Source organism: Eulemur rufifrons, chromosome 8 (assembly GCF_041146395.1).
Source record: "Eulemur rufifrons isolate Redbay chromosome 8, OSU_ERuf_1, whole genome shotgun sequence".
In the NCBI taxonomy this organism is placed as follows: Eukaryota; Metazoa; Chordata; class Mammalia; order Primates; family Lemuridae; genus Eulemur; species Eulemur rufifrons.
The window spans coordinates 102,530,479-102,552,745 of record NC_090990.1 but is presented as its reverse complement, the minus strand read 5'-3'; the positions used below and the strand labels follow the sequence as shown (position 1 = coordinate 102,552,745).

The 22,267-nt window shown below is 42.6% G+C and overlaps 1 protein-coding gene across 1 annotated transcript; it reads right to left on the bottom strand.

The window, feature by feature from the left end:
- Nucleotides 1-20,216: 20,216 nt before the first annotated feature.
- Nucleotides 20,217-20,504, bottom strand: LOC138389995 (late cornified envelope protein 3A-like). Its single transcript, XM_069478750.1, has one exon. It carries the CDS (start codon nt 20,502-20,504, stop codon nt 20,217-20,219), a length of 288 nt encoding a protein of 95 aa, XP_069334851.1.
- Between the last annotated feature and the right edge of the window lie 1,763 nt (nt 20,505-22,267).

Below are 22,267 nucleotides of genomic sequence, written 5' to 3'. Positions count from 1 at the left end.
TTCAGCATGACTTGGCACTGTTTCTGTCCCATGGTGGAACGCTACCCAAGAATTTCTCAAGTTCTGTGTGACAAGCAACTTGTGGAGATGGGCCCCAATGTGGCAGCTGGGGTCCTTCCTTAGGGAACAGTGTTGAGCTGGAGAGTGGATCAGACCTGGTCAGAGTATGTCAAACATCAAACTCCTTGAGAGCCCTGTCCTTTATTACATTCCAAAGATTTTAGAAGCTCTGAATCCTTGGATGTTAAAGTGAAAATAAGTAAGTAGCCAGTGTGATATTTTCCAAGGGCTAAAAATATTTTTTTTATTCAATAAACCCCTAATGTGCTACATCTGTTTGTTTTTTTTTTTTTGCTTGGTACACCTAACCACTCACCAATTTCTCCAACATTTTCAATTGGAATTTAACCATGTTCCATGGTGTTCCTTTGGTTTGTTCTAGGAACCATCTGGATGGCTTTCATGGGCTGCTTCTTTACACCAGTATTTCAACAATCTTGCAGACAGAGTGAGATTCCTCTCTAAGGAGATAGTTGCAACATAGAGGTCAGTTCAGCCTCACTTTTTAGGTCCTAAATATGAAAGAGAAAAAATTTTTTAAAGTTTTATGACTTCTGTGATTGGACTCTTAAGCTCTGAACATTAAAAAAAATCAAACAAAAATAAAGAAAGCCCACAAAGTTAAATAGGCAAAAATAAATGTGAAGTGGAAAAGACTCATTGTTTCTAGAAGAGATCTCTCAAAACGTGGTGGGCTGAGTAGCAAGCGGCCAAGAGCATGGACTTCCTGGCTGCATGGCCTGGGTCTTGGTGCAGAGCTGTTTGGATTCACAATTTCGCTGTTTATAAAATGTGCTTATTAGGAGAACCTATAGATTTGGAGAACTAAATGAGTTCATAGCAGTTACATAGGGGTTTCTAGCACAGGACAAGCACTAATAAGTTTTTGATCTTGCTGATTTATACTCCTAGCAATTTTCCCTTCCCTTTTCCCTAATTGTCTCCCAGTCCATCCCTTTCACATCATCACATTTCCTAACCTCTCAGCCCTGTCTCTCCTCTGACCCACAACTTATTTGGCTTTAACTAATTCTTCCCACCTTCCCACCCCTCATCTCTTTCTGGGACTTTTATTGAGTATATGGAATTATTGTCCTTCCTGAGACCATCTCTTCCTTTACTTATGTTTTTATTCTACTCTGAGGTTTTACAACCTGGGTGCTATTGACATTTTGGGCCAGATAGTCTCTGTTGTGGAGGCTGTCCTGTACTTTGCAGGATGGTTAGCTGCATCCCTGGCCTCTACCCATCAGGTGCCAGAAGTACTCTTTCTACTTCTAAGTTTTGACATACAAAAAAGTCCCTTGGAGAGCCAATCTCCCCAATTCCGGTTGAGAAGAACAACCTATTCTGCCTATTTGGGGACAATTGCCTACTACACATTGACTGTTTCTTAACTGGGATGTCAGAAATAGCTCATGAAAAGCAAATAGCAGGAAACTAGGAGTCCACTGCAAGATGAACACTCACCTGCATTGCATAGGAGAGTTAGAGGCCTCAGTCCAACCCCGCTCTTCTCCCCAATGCCTCACAGTTCCAGCAAAAAAGACCTGAGAGACCCTAAATTATTTTCTAGTCTAGAGCTAGGATTCTGCACCCTCTGCATGGTGTTGGATCTCAGGGCAGAGGGGAGGGACACCATCCAGCCCCACCTAGGGAGAGACAGAATGAGACGGCCAGTGAGACACCAGTGCTGATGAGCAAGAGAAACTTTATTTTTGACAGGGTCAGGCACAGGCACTGCCAATCCTCGGCAGGGACAGGGCCCGGGGAGGGCGTGGGGAGCTGGGAGATCCCAGACATCAGATAGGAAGAGCCTTCTACAGAGACCTCAGATCCTCGACAGGAACACCCCAGCTCAGCCCATGAAAGCCAGAACAGGGTGTCTGGGAGGCGATGCATCAGGATGGGACTTTTGCTTGGCTCTTGGGATCCTGATTCCCTGTGCAGTCGCTTGTCTCAGCATCAGGATGCAGCTCAGCAGCAGTCCCCGCCCTGCTGACCACTGCCCCGGTCGCAGGAGTTGGAGCTCTGGCGCCGGCATCGGGACCTGCGGCGCCTGTGGTGGCTCAGGAAGCAGCCACCCTCGGAGCTGGGGCCAGAACAGCCCCCAAGGCTCGGAGCACAGCCAGAGGAGGCTGGGGGCACACACTGTGCTGGCTTCTTCGGGGGACACTTGGGTGAGGGGCACTTGGGCGGGGCCTGGCACTGCTGCTGGTTCTGCTGGCAGGACATCTCGGCAGGAGTTGGGGTGTCCTGGACAAAACAAAGCAACTTGTCAGTTCAGAATCTACACTGCAATGTCTCCTTGCCTCTGAGCCAGCTGCCTCCTGAGCCAGGAGCTGCAGGAGGGTGAGGGAAGCTGATCTGGAGTTGGTGGGATCCTGGCAGATGCCTCCCGCTTTGCTCTCCACCCAGGACAGACTGCTGCCAGTCTAACTGGGCATCCAAGTTTTGTACCTCCAAAGAACACTAGGGGATGCTCCCATTTGGGAAAAGCATTCTGGAGGATGGATGTCACAGGAAACATGTGTGGACATGAATAGGAAGAGGACAGAAGGGAACCGTGAGCTCCTGTGGCCTTTGCAGGGTGTGGAATTGCTGTCAGGTCCCGCAGGGGCTCCCTCCTGGCCCCACGGCCCCCATTGCTGCCCTCTCTGCAGCCCAGACTCTGGGGCTTTGTTCCAGACCTCTCTGCTTCCCTCTTCCCTGCTACGACCTTAGCTCTTTGTTCCAGCATCCCAGGTGGAGTCCCTACCCCACTGGATACTCACCGGGTATAGAGGAGGCAGGAGGAGGCTGTTCCTGAGGAGGCTGTGGATGAGGAGCCCAGGGCAGGAGCGCTTTTATCCCATGCAGAGTCCGTGATGCACAGCCTAAGCATGCTGCTGCTTTCACAATCAGGGAGGGGACAGCCTGGCACACACCCAGGACTAGGTTTCCAGCTTCTTTCTGGGCACTTCCATAATGTCTGAGTAACGTGATTGAACCAGGAAGCAGGATGGCTGTCCACATACCTCCCACTGGGCTTCCTGGGGCCCAACACTGCTTCTCCCTTTCCTGCCTTTCTTCCTTTCTTCTTTGGCTCACCTGCCTTGGAGTGGAATCTGTCTCATGTATCTTCCTGGGAATGAGTATGACTATGACAGAGTTCTTTCCTGAGCTCATGGTCTAACAGGACTGACACACAGACAGACAAGTGAATAAATCATGAAACAAATCTCAAGTGATAAATTTTGTAACATATATATAATATGCAGAAAGTCCCCAGTTACCCAACGTCCATGGCCTTCAGATGCAATGCACTGCTGAGCTCCCAGCAATGAGGTGCCTGGCCAGGTGATGAGGGAATGTGCAGAGGCCCTGTCTGGTGGGAGCCCCTGGGATGACCTCATGGCACCCACGAGGCAGCATGGAGTTTCTGGGCATGAAGGGGCTTTTGATGGAGAAATAAGTAAATTATACAGAGCTGAAAATATTTGTTTTTTTTTTAAATAAATTCAGGTAAACTGAAAACTATTTGCCCAATTGAATCTATTACAATATGCTATATTCAAAGAAAAATATAACTGGGACTACAAATAAACTTTAACAATTCTATTTTCATCAGCTCTGCTGAACAGGACAAGGCCTTAGAGAATGCCATGAGGGCAGAGTTCCTCTCCCTCCTGGTTTCCCTGGGGAGTTCTCATTTACAACTTGTGTCCAGTCTAATTACTTGATAGTGTCTGGGTTTAGACAATCACATAGAGAGAAGAGATCAGCCTAATGGATGTAGCACTAACAGCACTCTTGGAGGTGTGACTAGGATGGGGACCTCACTGCCTGTCTTGTCTCCCACAGACCTGATCCTCCTCTTTCCTAGTTGCCATCATCAACCCTTCCTTCCTCCTGAATTTCTTCTCACTCAGTCATGAACCACCGAATTCCTACATTCAGCAAACTTTAATGGTCAGCTGTGGGTCAAGCACTGTGCTTAGCCCTGGGGAAGCAGCCGTAGGTGATAGTCACAGCCTGCCCTCACAGGGCCGACTGACAATCCAGCCGCAAGGGGAAGCACCAAAGGATGAACTACAACTGTGGTGTGCCTTAGAGAGAAATTGCAGGTTCTGTGGGGCATGTAAGAACAAGCCCTAACCTAGTCTGGGGGTTCAGATTTTTCTGCAGAAATGCATTATTTTCAACTTGACTTGTGGTTCAGTAGAAGCAAGCATGAAGGGCCTTTTTGGTTTAAATGGGTATAATCTTGAGTCATTGGTAACAACTGAAGAGTAACATCAATCTCAGTGGTTGGGGAAGTTCCAAAGTTTCTGGATGACTCTCAGTGAGGGGAGGGGGCTGCTTAACTCCTCTGAGCAGGGTGGACATTGAGGTTGTGAGCTGGGGCAGGAGAGGAAGACGGGGTGGACTGTGTGACCACGAGAGCTGCCAGACTGGCTTCTATGACCATGTGACACATCCCCTGGTAGTTTCCAAGAAATTACATGGAGATATATTGTGACCATTTAAACAATTGGTCATTTCAGCTATTATGATGTGGAAAAATATAGTTACTGTGATCTCATACTCAGAGGGTGAAGACATCAGGTCATATTCAGGTTAGACATTATAAGAGATACTTATAATTTGTAAAAACACCCCATTTTGTAAACTTAAAAAAATCCAGACAGGCCATCAATTCTAAGGAGAGGCTTGGAATAGTTGAGATAGTACTGCACTCATGTCACATTGAAGGGAAACTAAAAAAGCATACGATCATCTCAAAAGATGTGGAAAAAGCTTTAAACAAAATTCATAATTAATATAAATTCATAACAAAAACTTTCAGCAAGGACTAGAAGGGAACATCCTCAATGTGATAAAGGGCATCAAGAAAAAATCTTAGTGCTAGTATCATACTTAATAGTGAGAAAATGGATGTTTCCTCCTACCATGAGGAGCAAGGCAAAGGTAGATCTATGGAGCACAGTGTCCAAAAATACACCCAAAAGATATTTTATTAATTTATTTTAAACAAAGATACAAAGGCAATCATTTCAACAAATGATGCTGAAACAATTCAACATCTCTTTGTAAAAATCACACCTAATACTCCATAAAAATTAACTCAATGGATCATAATATTAAAAAATAAAACTATAAAACTTCTAGAATAAAATATAAGAGAAAATCTTTGCAACTTTGGGTTATGCAAAAATGTTTCATATATGACAAAAAGGCACAATTCAAAAATAAAATATTGTACTTCATCAAAATTTAAAGCTTCTGCTTTTCAAAAGGATATGTTAAGAAAATGCAAAGAAAATTCACAGACTTGGAGATGATATTTGCAAAACACATCTGATTAAGGACTGGTGTCCAGAATGTTTTTTTAAAAAACACTCAAAAATCAATAATAAAGCAGATAATCTTGTTAAAAGTGGATAATATTTGAGATGACATTTCAACAAAGAAGATACATGGATGGCAAGTAGGCGATGAAAAGACATTCAACATCATTACTCATTAGGGAAATGCAATTTAAATTTATTTTATTTAATTTTTCTTTTGTAAAATTTTAATATATTTAGAAGGTACATGTGCAGTTTTGTTAAAAGGATATATTGTACAGTGGTGAGGTCTGGTCTTTTAGTGTACCTATCACTCAAGTAGTGCGCATTGTATACAACAGGTGATTTTTTTTATTCCTCACTCCCACCCCTACTCTCCCACTTTGGAGTCTCCAGTGTCCATTATTCTACTCTGTATGACCAGGCATGCCCACAGTTTAGCTCCTACTTATAAGGGAGAACATATGGTATTTGGTTTCCTGTTCCTGAGTTACTTCACTTAGGATAATAGCTTCAGTTCCTTCCAAGTTGCTGCAAAGGACATTATTTCATTCTTTTTTATGGCTGAGTAATATTCCATATGTGGATATGCACACACCCTACTTTTTAAAATCCACTTATAAGTTAGTGGACACTTAGGTTGATTCCATATCTTTATTTGAATTATGCTGCAGTACATATGAGTACAGGTATCTTTTTGACATAATGACTTCTTTTCCCTTGGATAGATACCCAATAGTGGGCTTGCTGGATCAAATCGTAGATCTACTTTAAGTTCTTTGAGAAATCTCCATGTAGATTTCCACAGAGGTTATTCTAATTTACATTCTCAACAACAGTGTATTAGTTTTTCTTTAATTGTTTGGTGGAATTTAGCTATAAGGCCATCAAGTTCTGGGCTTTTCTTTGATGGGAGACTATTTATTACTGATTTAATATCCTTACTTGTTATTGGTCTTTTCAGTTTTTCCACTTTTTCATGTTTCAATTTTGGTAGGTTATATGTGTCTAGTAATTTATCCATTTCTTCTAGATTATCCAATTTTTTGTTGTATAATTGTTCATAGTGGTCTCTTATGATCCTTTGTATTTCTGTAGTATCAGTTGTAATGTCTCCACTTTCATTTCTGATTTTTATTTATTTGAATCTTCTCTCTTTTTTTAGCTAAAGTTTTGTTAATTTTGTTTATCTTTTCAAAAAATATTTTCTTAGTTTTGTTGATTTTTTTCTATTGTTTTTCTAGTCTCTATTTCATTTATTTTTGCTCTGAGCTTTGTTATTTCTTTCCTTCTGCTAACTTTCAGCTTAGTTTGTTCTTATTTTGTAGTTCCTTGAAGTTTAGCGTTAGCTTGTTTATTTGAGATCTTTCTTCTTTTTGATACAGGCACTTATTGCTACAAATTTCCCTCTTAGGACTGCTTCCACTGTATCCTATAAGTTTTGGTATATTTTATTTCCATTTTTGTTGGTCACAAACAATTTTTTATTTTATTTTTGGTTTCCTCTGTGACCCATTGATTGTTTAAGAGCATGTTGCTTAATTTCCACATATTGGTGAATTTTACAAGATTTCTCTTGTTATTGATTTCTAGCTTCATGTCATTGACTGATATGATTTCAATCTTAAATTTGTTAAGACTTGTTTTGCAGTCTAACATATCAATTTTGGAGAATGTTTTGCATGTGCTTGAGACGAACGTGTATTTTGTTGCTGTTCGATGAATGTTTTATGTATGTCTGTTAGGTCAATTTGGTCTAAAGTGTAATTCAAGCCCAGTGTTTGATTATTAACTTTCTGTGTAGATAATCTGTTTATTGTTGAAAGTGAAATACAGAGGTTTCCTACTGTTACTGTATTACAGTCTATCTTTTCCTTCAGATCATTTATAATTGCTTTATGCATAAGTGCTCTGATATTGGGTACATATATAATTGTTATGTCCTTTTGATTATTTTACTTCTTTATCATTATATAATGGCCTTCTCTGTATTTTTTATAGTTTTTGACTTAAAGTATATTTTATCTGCTGTGAGTATAGCTATCCCTGATCTTTTTGTTTCCATATGCGTGGGATATCTTTTTCCATCCCTTCACTTTTAGTCTATGTGTGTCCTTACTAGTACAGTGAGTCTCTTGTAGGCAGCATATGGTTAGATCTTGTTTTTTTAAAAAATCTATTCAGGCACTCTATGTCTTTTGATTGGATAATTTAATCCATTTACATTCAAGGTAATTACTGATAGGTAAGGACTTTCTACTGTCATTTCGTTAATTGGTTTTTAGTTGTTTTGTAGATCTTTTGCTTTTTCTTCATCTCTTGCTGTCTTATTTGTGACTTGGTGGTTTTCTTTGTTGGACTGCTTTGAATCTTTTCTTTTTATATTTTGTGCATCAACTATAGGTTTTTGCTCTGTGGTTACCCTGGGCTTATATAAAACATCTAAATTTAAAACAGGCTATTTAATCTGATAACGACTTAACTTTAATCACAAAAAAAAAAACTACATTTTCACTCTCTCCCCACCCACCTTTTATGCTTTTGATGTGAAAATTGGCCTTTTTTGTAACTTGTATTCCTTAATAGTTTATTGTATCTACAGTTGTTTTAAATTTTTTTCTTTTAAACCCTCATACTAGAGATAAAATTGCTTTATATATACTCTTACAGTTTTAGAGTATTTTTAATATGACTGTATATTACTTATACCATTGAGTTTTTAACTTTTGTGTTTTATGTTATTAGTTAGCAGCCTTTTGTTTTAACTTCAAGAACTCCCTTTAGCAATTCCTTTGGAGCAGGTCTAGTAATGATGAGCTCCCTTAGCTTCTGTTTGTCTGAGAAAGTCTTATTTCTCCATATTTTCTGAAGGACAGATTTGCCAGGTAAAATATTCTTAGTAGGAAGGTTTTTTCCTTCAGAAATTTGAATATATAATCCTACTCTCTCCTTGCCTGCAGAGTTTCTGCCAAGAAATCTACTGATGGTTGTATTGGGACTCCCCTGAATGTGATATTTCTATCTCTTGATGTTTTCAGTATTCTTTGTTTTTCATTTTTGATAATTTTATTATGATGTGTCTTAATGAATTCCTCTTTGAGTTGAAATTGATTGAGACTTATGAGCTTCCTGTACCTCAATGCTGTGCTCTTTCCCCAGATTGGGGAAATTTTCAGTCATTATTACCTTATATATTCTTTATGGGCCTTTTTCTCTGTCTTCTTCTTCAGAAACTCCCATTGTGTATACGTTAGTCCTCTTAACAGTGTCAGTAGTGTCCCATAATTTCTGTAGGCCTTTTAAATTCTTTTTCATCCTTTTTTCTTTTTGCTCCTCTAATTGGATAATTTCAAATGTCCTATCGTCAAATTCACTGATTCTTTCTTCTATTTGATTAAGTCCATTGTTGAGGCTTTCTATTGAATTTTATTAGTTTAGTTACTGTATTCTTTATCTCTAGGATTTCTAATTTTTATTGTTTCTATTTCTTTGGCAAACTTCTCATTTTGTTCATAAATGGTTTTCCAAATTTCATTTACTATTTTATTTGTTTTTTTTTTTTTAGTTTTCTGAACTTGCTTAAAAGAATTATTCTGAATTCTTTGTCAGTCATTTCATAGATCTTCATTTCTTCAGTTTCCATTATTGGAGCTTTATTAGTTTCTTTATGGTGGTGTTGTATTTCCCTGATTTGTCATAATTCTTTTACCCTTGCATTGGTTCCTGAGCATTTGAGAATGTGGCCACCCCTTCCACATTGCTAGTGTTCTTTGGCAATGGTAAACCTTCACTATTTAGTATAGCCCAGGATTCTGGTTAAGTCAGTTGGTGGTGACCCTGTGCAGTTAGACTTTGTTGTCAAATTCTTTAGTTGGGCTGAGCTGTTAACTGTGTTTTGTGGTTGAACTTCTGGCTGTGTTCTGGGGTCTGGGGAGACCACTGGCTGGACTCTCTAGTAAGACAGAGCTGTTGGCTAGGCTCTGCAATTGTCTCTGATTGAGCAGTATTTTTGGTTGTCTTTCTTGGCTAGCCAATACTACAGTTTGGGATCTGTAGTTGAGCAAGGCCATATGCTAAGCTCTAAGGCAGAACAGCATTTCTGGGATTGTTACTCAACCACTCAGGGTGGCAGGAATAGAGGCTATGCTCCACAGATATGAATGAACATGGATCTGTCTTCAATCCTCGGGTAGCTTTAAGCAGAACACATATATTAGCTACTTGGCTACTGGGCCTGAGTGACAATAGATGCTCTCCCTACAGGGTCAATTTCCACCCTGACCCTGTTTTCAAGCCTGGGAAAGTTGAAGGATCACACCAGGGCTTGACTGGGTTGAAGCTTGGTAGTTGGGACTTGGTGGGGCCAGATATTCTCTTTGCAGATAATTGCCATCCTGCCTTTATTTCCTGGCCTAGGGAAGTCTCAAGGAGAGCGCCAGGACTGAATGTGGAAGCTGACAAGGGATTCAAGCCTAGGAGAACAATCAACCATGCTTTCTGCAGATATTGCTGTTGGCAGTCCTCCCTGGTGTTATGCCTCTGCTGGCCAGAATGCAGTGCTACTCTTAAGGTACTTTCACTGGTCACTATGAGCCCACCCCTGTTCTTTGTTTCAAATTAAATACCTCCAATGTTTCTTGTGGGACAAGACAAGAGAGTGCCTCCTGTAAAGGGTCACAGAATGGTGGGGGAGCTGAATGTTCACCTTTAACTCTCTCATTCCTTTGTAAAAAAACAATAGGTTTTGGGAAATTTTCTATGTGTAGTGCTGTGCTGGCTTGGGGGAGGAGCAACATGGACAAAGTAAAACCTCTCTTCTAACCCTTTGCATGTGGCTGTTCTAAGTTCTGTGGTCCAAGGGGTTGTCTGAGCCTCACTCCAAATTCTGAGATATTCACAAGGGAATTCTTATCTGTGGATAGTTGCTAATTGGGTTTCTGGGTGAAGGAAGTGGAGCCAGAGAATTCATATTCCACCCTCTTGCCAATGTCACCTCTAGTATGAACATTTTAATAATGGTAATTCTTCCAATCCATGAACATGAAATATCTTTCCATTTATTTTTGTCCTTTTTTTCTCTCAATGTTTTATAGTTTTCAGTGTACAGATCTTTATACCTCTTTGGTTAAATTTGTTCCTACATATTTTTTGGATGATATTGTAAATAGGATTGTTTACTTGACTTCTTTTTTGGATAATTCATTATTAGTGCAAATAAGCACTGCTGATTTCTGTATGTTGATTTTGTATTAAAGACTTAAAGATAAGATCTGAAACTGTAAAACTATTAGAATAAAATGTAGGCAAAAAGTTTCTTGTCTGGGCAAAATTTTTTGGATTTTGATTCCAAAAGAATAGGCAAAAAAATAAAAAATATACGAACAGAATTACATCAAGGTAAAAAGCTTTTGCACAGCAAAGGAAACAATCAACAGAGTGAAAAGACAACTTACAGAATGGGGAAAAAATTGTGAACAATGCATCTGATCAGGGGTTAATATCCAAAATATATTAAAAACTCAAACAACCCAATAGCAAGAAAACAAATCATCCAATTAAAAAATGAGTAAAGGGCCTGAAAAGACATTTCCCAAAAGAAGCCATGCAAATGGCCTACAGATATATACAAAAATGTTCACCATCATTAATCATCAGGGAGATGCAAATTAAAATCACAATGAGATATCACTTCACACCTATTATAATGGCTATTATAAAAAGACAAGTGGTAACAAGTATTGGTGAAGATTTGGAAAAAAGGGAACCTTTGTATACTGTTGGTGGGAATGTAAATTAGTACAGCCATTATGGAAAAAGTTTCCTCAAAAAATTAAAACTAGAACTACTATGTGATCCAACAATCTCACTAATGGGTATATATCTAAAGGAAATGAAATCAGTATGTTGAGGAGATAGCTGCACTCTTTTTATTTCATGTTTATTGCAGCATTATTCACAGTAGCCAAGATATGGAATCAACCTAAGTGTCCTTCAGTGGGTGAATGGATAAAGAAAATGTACATGCACACAATAGAATACTATTCAGCATTAAAAAAACCAAGGAAATCCTGTCATTTGTGACAACATGGAAGAAGCTGAAGGACATTATGCTAAGTGAAATAAGCCAGATACAGAAAGACAAATACTACATAATCTCACTTATATGTGGAATCTAAAAAAGTTAAGCATAATGAAATAGAAAGTAGAATGGTGATTATCAGGGGTTCGTTGAGGGGTGGGGGGTGAAAAGGAATTGGGGAGATCTTGGTGAAAGGATACAAAATTTCAGTTAGACAGGAGGAATTTATTGTACAACATGATGACTATAGTTAATAACAATATATTGTATTCTTGAAAATTGCTAAGAAAATAGATTTTAAGTGTTCTTACCACACAAAAAATGAAAAGTGTGTGAGGTAATGGCTATGTTAATTAGCTCTGTTTAGCCATCCTGCAGTGTATGTATATATCAAAGCATACATGTTGTACACCATAAATACAGGCATAAACATTGGAGACATTGCAGTTTCAGTTCCAGACTGCCACAATAAAGCAAATATTGCGATAAAGTAAGTCGCAATTTCTTTTTGGTTTCCCAGTGCATATAATAGTTATGTTTATGCTGTGCTGTAGTCTATTATGTGTGCAATAGCATTATGTCTAAACACAATTTACATACCTTAATTAAAAAAATACTTTATTGCTAAAAAATGCTGACACAGCATTCAAAAAATGGTGTTGATAGACTTGCTCAATGCAGGGTTGCCACAAACCTTCAAATTATAACAAATGTAATATCTTCCAAGTGCAATGAGGCAATGTACAATAAAATGAAGTATATCTTTCTATAAAATTTTTATTTGTCAATTAAAAATAAATAAAGTAAAATAAAAAATGAAGATTGAGAGGACGTGAAAGCCTACCCCAGCTTCCCCTGTAACCATCAGAAACCTTGTTATTTGTGTTCTAGGAGCATTCATGCTCCCACACATATCCTGAGAGAACTTTTGGTATCACTGATTCAAATGAAGTGAATTAAAATTGGAGATAGAAAGAAACTGTAGCCTTTACTCTTAATTTAGTGTCTAAAAACAGGTAGCCAGTTCTTTAGGTTTACAGCAAATTAGAAACATTTTCTATAATGAAGTTTTATTTAATATCATTTAATTAAATTTAAATGTGTGAATATTAAAATATGAATAATTTTATTTTTGTTAAATATAATGAAGTATATTTTATTATCATATTTGAGATAAAATTCAATGAAGAATACAGCTATAGTATCAAAATTAAATCCAATGGGGTAATAGCATTCAGTTTACTGGAGTCTTTACTCTTCCAAACAGATGAAACCCTCTTCCTTCTATCAACTTCTACAGTGTTAGAATTAATAGTATACATCCTACAGTCAGGTAGATGGGTACACAATATTCCCCTCCTCTTCCTCCTTCTTCTTCTTAATATCAGTTGTGAATCTTGTCGCCTCTCAAGTTATAAGTCCCTTCTCCACTTTAACTTCTCCCATGGTCTCCATGGTGCAACATGGGGACCATGAGGGCCTCTGAGGAGCCTTTCTGTCTTAGAAACTGGCTCCAGACCTCCATCCCTTACTCCACACATCATATTTCCACAGGCCAATGGTCTTGTGCAGCTGTCACTCCCAGAGAACACCTGAAGTCTCCATCACTCTTTGGGAGTGCAAAGGAGGACTGACCTACAAAGGCAGGGGTCTTAGGCTTGAAGCCTTTGTAAACACTTCTGTCATAGTACTCATCTCATCATATCAAATATATTTACTTTCCTGAGTGATAGTCCATTTAGGCTGCAAAGTACTCAGGGAAAGAAACATGTCACATACGTCTCCAGCTACTACTGTTGAATGAAGTAAGAGGGACAGAGCCTGTGAATGAATGAGCAAAGCTGAGAAGCAGGTCCAGGGTAGACCAGAGTGGGAAGTACTTTGGCAGTCACAAGGACATCCTGATTCCACCTTATTAGACCTTTAGGCATGTGTCCAGGAAAACTCTGGAGGCAGATGACTGGGAAGTGTCTGGCTGTCCCCTCCCTGGTTGTGAAAGCAGCAGCATGCTCAGGCTGTGCATCACGAACTCTGCACAGGATAAAAGAGCTCCTGCCCTGGGCTCCTCATCCACAGCCTCCTCAGGAACAGCCTCCTCCTGACTCTTCTGCACCAGGTGAGTGTCCAGCCAGGGACACACTCTCAGTTGGGACTGTTTGGGGAAGACAAGCCCAGACCTGAATGGGAACCATCAGAAAGAGGCCCATAGTGGGTGCCAGTGGGGGAGGTGATGGTGAGTGAGGAGCCTCTGTGGCAGCTGCCAGGGAGTTGCTGGCCACAAAGGCCACAGGCTCTCAGGATTTCTTCCATTTTTGTTCTGAGCATGTTGTCAGGGATGCATATGGATTCATCTGCCATCCTCGAGGATGCTTTATCCAAATGCATGTGCCCCCTTCGTGTTCCCATTTCTCTCCCACAGATCTTGGCTTAGAAAGTTGCTTGGTAATGGGGGCAAGTGTTTGATAAACTCACAAATGAGGAGACATCAGTCTGAAGCTTCTGTGCTCAGGTGTTTCTATTATTTTGTTCAAGGCCAAATTCCTGCGGAGATGTCCTGCCAGCAAAACCAGCAGCAGTGCCAGGCCCCACCCAAGTGCCCCTCACCCAAGTGCCCCCCACCCAAGTGCCCCCCAAAGAGCCCAGCACAGTGTCTGCCCCCAGCCTCTGGCTGTGCCCCAAGCTCTGGGGGCTGCTCTGGCCTCAGCTCGGAGGGTGGCTGCTTCCTGAGCCACCACAGGCGCCGCAGGTCCCGATGCCGGCGCCAGAGCTCCAACTCCTGCGACCGGGGCAGTGGTCAGCAGGGCGGGGACTGCTGCTGACCTGCATCCTGATGCTGAGACAAGCGACTTTAAAGAAAACAAGAATTCAAGGGACCAAAGAAAACCCCTAACTTGATGCATCCTTTCTTAGACACTTAATCTCTCTTTCTTGAACTACACAGCTGACATGTTCATGGGGAGGGCTGTACTCTCCCCGGCGGGCTCTGTGCAAGGATTTTTCAAGAGCCCGAAGGCTCCGCCTCCTCCTGACAATGCTATCTCCTGTGTCTGACCATGTAGAAAAATAAAGCTTCTTCTCAACAGCACCTCTATCTCACTTGTCCTTTCATTCTGCCCCACTGAAGGCTGCTCAGTGGGTCTCCCCTCCCTCAGCTCCTGCAGGTGGAAGATTAGTGGGTCAGAGTTTTCCTCGCGCTGAGGGGCACTGTGGGGGCTTTGAGGGTGGAAGGGTGGGAGGCAGGGGGAGGTGCTGAGAGAGCCTGCTGAAAACAGGCCTGCCTTTCCTTGTGTAATACTGCAGGAGGGATGATCTGACATGGGAACCCCCAGTCTCTGCTGAGCTGGGGTCGCCAGCCCCTGGGGCCAGGAACTGGCCGCACAGCAGGAGGCAAGGGGCGGGGTGGCGAGGGAGGGGAGGGAGGGGAGCCCCACCTACACCCACAGCGGCTCCACATCACTCGCATCACCGCCAGAGCCCCGCCCCGATGGATCAGCAGCGGCATCAGATCCAGGAGGGAACCCCACTGCAAACTGTGCATGCGAGGGATCCAGGTTGAGCTCCCCATGAGAATCCGCCGCCTGACGATCTGAGGTGGAGTCAAGGCGGCTACACCTCTCCATTCCCCCGCCTCTGTGGAAAAACTGTCTGCTACAAAACCGGTCCCTGGTGTCAAAAAGGTTGGGAACCGCTGCTATAAAGGATCGGAAGATGAAGAAGAATGAGACCAAAGAGCTGGAGGTTGTGGAGGTAGAAAGAAGAGTCTGCAGGAGAGCGAGCAAGGCAAACTACAAATAATGGACTTTAGGGAGGCAGGTGAGCTGAAAATTAATAAATTCTGAAGAAATTGTAATTGAGGGGTTTCTCTGAAACAATGCCAATGTGAGGCTTTGGGCTTTGAGAAAACTGAGAAAAAAAGAGGACGTGAGAAATGTCTTAGGGAGTTACAGATGACACACTTGTAAATTTCTTTTAAGAGATTCGAGATAGAATTGAACTAATTTTTATTATTATTATTTTTTGCTGGTGAATATTACTTTTCGAGCTCAACAACAAGTGGGGGGCTAGTCATATTACAGTTACCTTAGGAACTTAATAGGGGAGCTCCTTCCCCAACTTCAGAATAGGGCGACATTTATCTACTCCAAACCAAAATGATCATTCTCATGTGACTCACATCAGTCCTGTTTCACTTTGGTAGCTAGACATTTGAAATAATGTCACAGAAGAACAAGGGTCTGTTAAACTCAAGCCATGGTGATTCTTGAAATAATTTCAGAAAGATGAAAAGACATCGTATAACTGTGGCTACAGTCAAAGTTGTAATTTTTGAGAGAAATCAGAGTTTGAGAATGAAATTTTGGACAGAGAACAAAACCTTTGTGATACTTTGAGAATTCAACTGAATGAAATAAGCTTTTTGTTATTTCAGTTTTTAAAAGTGACAAACTGGGAACAATATTCTTGGACACATAATTTCTTAAGAAACAGTTATAAAAAGTGTGAAAAGGAAACTTGGCTGGGAGTTGAAGCCAAATCTGCTCTGCCAGTCAAATCATTCAACTGGCTGAGAAGGGTTACCTGAGAAAGTGGCCACAGATATGGGGCTTACAGTTGACAGGCTTTGGAATCAATGTGATAAGCTTCTTGCTCTGGGACACTAGAGACATGCCTGGGAAGTACTCTAAAAGTCAGAATTAAGATACATAACAGAAAAAAAGAAAAAGGATGGGCAAGTTCCTTTTGGAAACCTACAAGTCAACATTCAGCTATGTTGAGCACTCAAATACACAAACATTGATGAATCTGTGTGAGTTGGCCTAAAATCCACACGAACCATGTGTATTTCAGGGCGGACAGCGTCTGAACTTCATCAACCAAATTCTTGCTGGACATCAGCAACTGGGGAGCAGTGGAGTCTGAATCCAGACTGCTTGGGCTCAAATCCCAGATCTGTTACTTAGTGAGAATAATAACATTTTACCTGGAGTCCTGAGTGGTTTATGTTAATATATGCAAAGTATGCAAACCATTATGAAATGAGAGCTTTTATTATTTGTCTTTTAATATGAAAACTAAAGAACAAGACTTGGAGCTCAGAAGCCTCTAGGTCAAATTTGCGCCCCTAACTACAAAGTACTACCAGGAGTCTTGCCATTAGTAAATCCAATCTGGGTGAGGAAAGAAAGAAGCAGCGTCAATGAATAAAGTTCAGACACCAGGGCAGTCACCAGGACAGTCACATCAGTAATCAGGTATGGTCTTCCTACTGAAAATGGTTCCTGACAGATGAAGTCCCAGTGGATGTTGAAAAAATGGTTCTTTAGCCTTGATTAGGATGCATCAAGCCAGGATGGGAGCCATGAATTCATTTTTTAGTTATTCATTTCACAAATATTTGCTGAGTATATCTTGGGTGCCAAGTGCTGTTCTAGGCACTGGAGATACAATGGGAACAGACAAAGTTCCTACTCACTAGGAGCAGACATCTGAGTGGGCATGTTCCAGGCTGGTACCTATATTTGTTTGCTCTGCATTCAGTTGGATTATCACGCCCCGTGTGTGGTGAGCACCAGTGTAGGTGGGATGAACCCAGCCTGGGCAAAACTTTAAGGCATAAAAATGGTGAATTTTGTAAGGGATAAGAAAGGTATCTAGTGACTATTGGCTCCTCAACAGAGCCAAGAACTTTAGAGGGAAGAAGATAAATTGCTAATGGGAGAAAAGTCAGTGAGTGTCCTGGTTACAACTGTCGCGTAACAAATCACCCCAAAACTAGTGGTATCTTTGGTTTTTCTCATAATTTCGTGGGTCAGGAATTCAGGAAGGACTCAGCCGGCAATTCTTGTTTCATGCATTTGCAGTCAGATGTAGACTGGAGCTGTGGGCACCTGAAGGCTTGGCAGGGCTGGACATTCAAGAAGGCTCACTCAGCTGCTTGGCAGTTGATGCTGGATGTCAGCTGGGGCCTCTTTTGGAGTTGATGGCTGTAGGACCTGTAACTGTCCTCTCTAGCATGATGGTCTGCAGGTAGTCAGACTTCTAACATGGTACCTGGCATCCCCCCAGAGAGTGTATTATACGAGGACCAGGTGGAACTCGTATGACCTCCTATGACCTAGCCTTGGAAGTCACATGGCATCACTTCTACCACATTCTATTGGTTAAAGCATTCATAACCCTGCCTAGATTCAAATGGAGGGGACATAGACCCTACCTCTCAATGAGAGGAATGTCAAAAAATTTTGAGGCATGTTTTAAAAGCGTCATAACAGGATATTGACCAAATCCTCAACCTTTTTTCAGTTCACTCCACCTACTGCTGAAGTCCCAGTGTAAATTAACGTTCCCATAGTGTTTTGAAAAGACTAAGATTTTGGCCATGATTGTAACATATTCAAACTTTGAAGAAGGTGGCTGCTCCTACAGCCTTCATGTAACTAGAATGTCCAGAACCATTACTGCAATAATAATGTCATTTCAAAAATATCAAAGTTATTTGCATGTCACATAATTATTTCATTCTATAAAATTAAAATAAAATGCAATGGGAAAATGTTATACAGCTAATTTATATATACCAGAAACATTAGTGAAATGAATTCAATCACCACTATTATCAATCACTTCAATATTACTCCCATGAATTATCAATCTGACTTCCCCCCTCCCTGAAAGCATTCTGGTCAACATGACATGAGCATCCCTGTGTCTGAACCATTCCTATATTTTGATCAATGTCACAGTCAAATAAACACTGAAGCAGTGTCCTTAGATCAGCAAGTATGTCACTTCACAGGTATAGACTGTTAATCACTGGCTCTACTTTTAACTCTAACATCTCTGGTTCATTTTGTCTTTATTTTTTAGCTTTTTTGTTTTCTTAGACACCTTTAGCTTTATCTTGGCATTTAGAAGTGGTAGTGAGGGGACATGTCTGACTTCACTGCTCATGTTCTTAGCCTGTAGACACTATTCTGCGCCCTCCCCCCCATTATCTTAGCTTCCTTCACTTTGTGATCCACCTCCCCTCGAATGGCAGCTTTATTTCCTCCTTCTGCCAGGAAACCTCCTGCCCAGTGACTCCTGGCTCTTAGGTCCCATGAGTTCCTCTTAATCACTTTAACTGGGCCACCACAGGATGGCTCACGCCCTATTCTCAAAAGCCATTTTGCAGGCCAGAGACCTCACCTACCACCCACAAGTGATACCAGCGACAATGTCTGGACACCTCACTCCTGTCAGGGCAACAGGGAATTGCTACCCAAAGGCTAAGATCCAGGGACTTCCCATACACTTACATAATAGCCAGTATCATTGCAGCTCATAATTGCATTACTCCTCAGTCTGCCTGCTGCACTATTAGTGTCTCAAGGATGGGAACTGTATTTTATACATTTTTGAATCCTCTGTGTCTACATATTGCTGAAATGTGTGCTCAATTCATGTTGTTTGAATGAATGAGTGGATGAATTCATAAAAGATTGTAGACAATTAGCCTTCAAAAGTCCTGATGATCAGGGTCAGATATTTGGGCAGTATAGGTACTTCCTCACTCCCTCCTATAAAAAAAGATCGGGGCATCTACTGATGAAATGTTGAATTCCCTACTGAGGGGCTGGAGAGTTTAAAGAGCTGTCACTTGGATTAGAAGCCATTACCATCACCACTCTCCATGTCTCCTCTCCTTTTTTCCTGGGTATAAAGTAGGAAGAGAGAAAACTTGGGGGTTGATCAGCAAATACCTTGAGCCAGGTCCCCCCTGCCCGAGGCCCTTTCTGTTTCCCTGCTGCCTGAACTGTGTGGGCTTAGGGTTAGAGGGTCAGGCTCTGAGAAAAGATGGTGAGGAGTAAGGGGGGTATCTGTCTATCTACCTTATCTATCTATCTAGATAGATATAGATAGTAATGGTTTACTTTTTTATTTATTCCAGGGATCACTGAGCTAAGGTGTCCTGCCAGGAAAGTCAGCCCTTTCTTAACTGCCTGACCCTCAAGTATCCTTTGGGTTGTTTGCTTCTAGTCTCTTCCTCTTGTGGTACCAGCTCTGGGGGAGGCTGCTACCTGAGGCACCTCTGGCCCACAGATCCCACCGACTCTACTGACAGAACATTCTGGAGCCTCTACTTGTTGCCACAGGTCTGGGGGCTGCTGTCGACCTTGGTCATGAAGACCACAGAGCATTAGGGGTGGAGGAGCCAGAGAACCAAGAACCTGCTCCAGTCTGGGTGGAGCTCCTCCTCCTCTTTCCCTCTGTGCCACACCTGGGGCTGAGCTTCCAAGGAGTTCTCTGAAGGATCTGAGCTGGCCCATGCAGCTCATTCCCTTTGCTTTCCAGAGCTCTATGTTTACTCCTTGACCTTGTGAAAGACCTCCCACCTCACCTTCATCCTAATACACAAACCCCAAAAGGGTCTTGTGAGTTTAGGGGAGTATGTCTGTTCCTGAGCTAGGACTCTGCACCGGGTGTTGAGCAGCCCCAGAGGGTCAAGACATGGTCGTGTTAGACAAAGGTTGCAATGAGAAAGAACAGCTTTATTTTTCACAGCACAGAGACATAAAGGAGGGAGAAGCACTGAGACCCAGCAGGATAAACCCCTGGGGGAGTACTCAAACACTTCACGGAACATCTGGGAAGCAAAGAGAGGGGACAGCAACAAGATGCACCAGGCTAGGGCTTGTTCTAGTCATTTTAGAACTTTCTTTCTTTCTTTATTTAAAATATGTTTTTACTTAATCTCATGGCTCAGGTTAGCAGCAGCCCCCAGAGCTGTGGCCAGAGCCAGAGCCCCGGCCCTGCTGACCACTGCCCGCGTCACAGGAGTCAGAGCTCTGGCACCAGCGTCGGTGGGACCTGCGGCACCTGTAGTGGCTCAGGCAGCAGCCGCCCTCGGAGCTGGGGCCAGAGCAGCCCCCGGGGCTTGGCGCACAGCCGGAGGAGGCTGGGGGCAGACACTGTGCCGGGCTTTTCGGGGGGCACTTGGGTGAGGGGCACTTGGGCGGGGGCTGGCACTGCTGCTGGTTCTGCTGGCTGGACATCTCGGCAGGAGGTCAGCGAGCCTAGGCAAAATAAAACCAAAGCAAAATACGAGTCAATACAGAGGCTTCAAGTCAGTATCTCCTCTTTCTTTGGTTTAATTGTAGGTCCTTTCCCCTAAACTCAGTCGGTCGTCCAGCCACGATCTGGACAGTGGAAATAGAAACCGATTCAAAGTTGAATCGGCATGATACGCTGTCCTTCCTTCCCCCCCTTACCTGCCAGGCAGGCACCACCAACAGACTGGGGGTGAGGCCCCAGGGGTCCTGCGCCCCACCCGAGGGCCCGGCCCCAGACCCGATGCGAACAGCGCCCCCTGCAGGCACTCGGAGCACACGCGCCCCTCCAGGGCCACATCTCTCTGCACACGGGTAAGGAGGGTGCAAATCAGTGAGTGTGTGAGGAGGCAACGCGCATCTCTGGGGATGCGAGAGGCTGAGTGTCCTGACGTCGCTGCATCGCAGTGAACCCTGGACACAGCTCATGGACTCTCCTTCTCACAACCCCACCCTTCCCCCATCCCTGACCCACCCTGCTGCCCACCACGGGCCTCTCTGCCACCTCCACCCCGTCTGCCTCCTTCCCTCTTCTTGTTGAAGCACAGACAGGTTTGCTCAGCCCTTGCAGCCCAGGCCCTCTCCCCAGCTGGACGCTCACCTGGTTTTTCTGCGAGGCAGGAGAAGGCGCTTCCTGAGGCGATTGTGGACTGAGGAACCCAGGACCTCAGCCCTTTTATCCTGAGCTGGGTTTTACGATGCACCGCCCAAGTATGTGTACTTGTTCCCCCGCCCAAGCAGACCCGAGGGTGAGAGCACCTCACACACTCAGGCCCAGGCTTTCAACATTTTCTTAGGCACATGTTTTGAGGAATGACAAAAGGGAAGCAGGAAATCTCAATGACGGTCCAACTATCCATGCTCAGGCCCTCTGCCTGTCATTCCACTTTTCTTTCTTCATTCAGCTCACATGCTCTGAATTCAGACTATGTCCTTTGTGGGCCCTGGTAATAAGAGGACAAATAGAACCTGTTTCTGCCCTGGACTAGCTCACAGCCTCTCAGAAGGCCAGATGGGCAACTGAACAATTAAGTCAGGTTCTATGTGCTACGTGTACAGCACAAGGGTGCACAAAGGCAGCAGGCATGGGGCCACTGGTGTCAGTCCTTACCCCTTTCAAAATGCCTTCGGGGGGATGATGTAATCAGCTCTTGTTTTAAGGATGTTGACTGAGCTGAGCTTACTGGACCACAAGTGAGACGTGGTTGGGTGAGGGGTCAACCAATGGCGCTGGGGCGGTGGCTTGAGAGGTAGAGCTAGCTCTTCAGGGAACATCGCAGCATCTGGAATACAGCAGGGGTGCTGGGTGGGAGAGGAGTGGGGCCGAGGTAGGACTTGGTGGAGAGCAGATGATGTAAAAATGCGACCTCTGTCTGTAGGGCCAAGAGAAATCACAGTTAATGGGAAAAAAGGACAACTGTCTGTGGAATGTGTGAGGCTAAATCTAATTTGACATATTATTGTATTGGTGATTGATGAAGATTTTACTGAATGTGTTGATAATAATGGGTTGATGGGGTTGAAAGCATTTCACTTAATGAATAACTATGAAAATGTCTGAGGTTTGTATATGGTGAATTCATATACACTGAATGCCATTTTCCATTTAGTTTTAGTTATAGCATCAGTGATAAATTAATCACTTAATCCATCTCTAGTAATATAATACAATATATTATCGTCTCCAAAGAAAAACTACTGTCATGAAT

Bases quoted from the DNA above. Each gene is read 5' to 3' on its own strand.
- LOC138389995 (XM_069478750.1), bottom strand. From the start codon at position 20,504: ATGTCCAGCCAGCAGAACCAGCAGCAGTGCCAGCCCCCGCCCAAGTGC.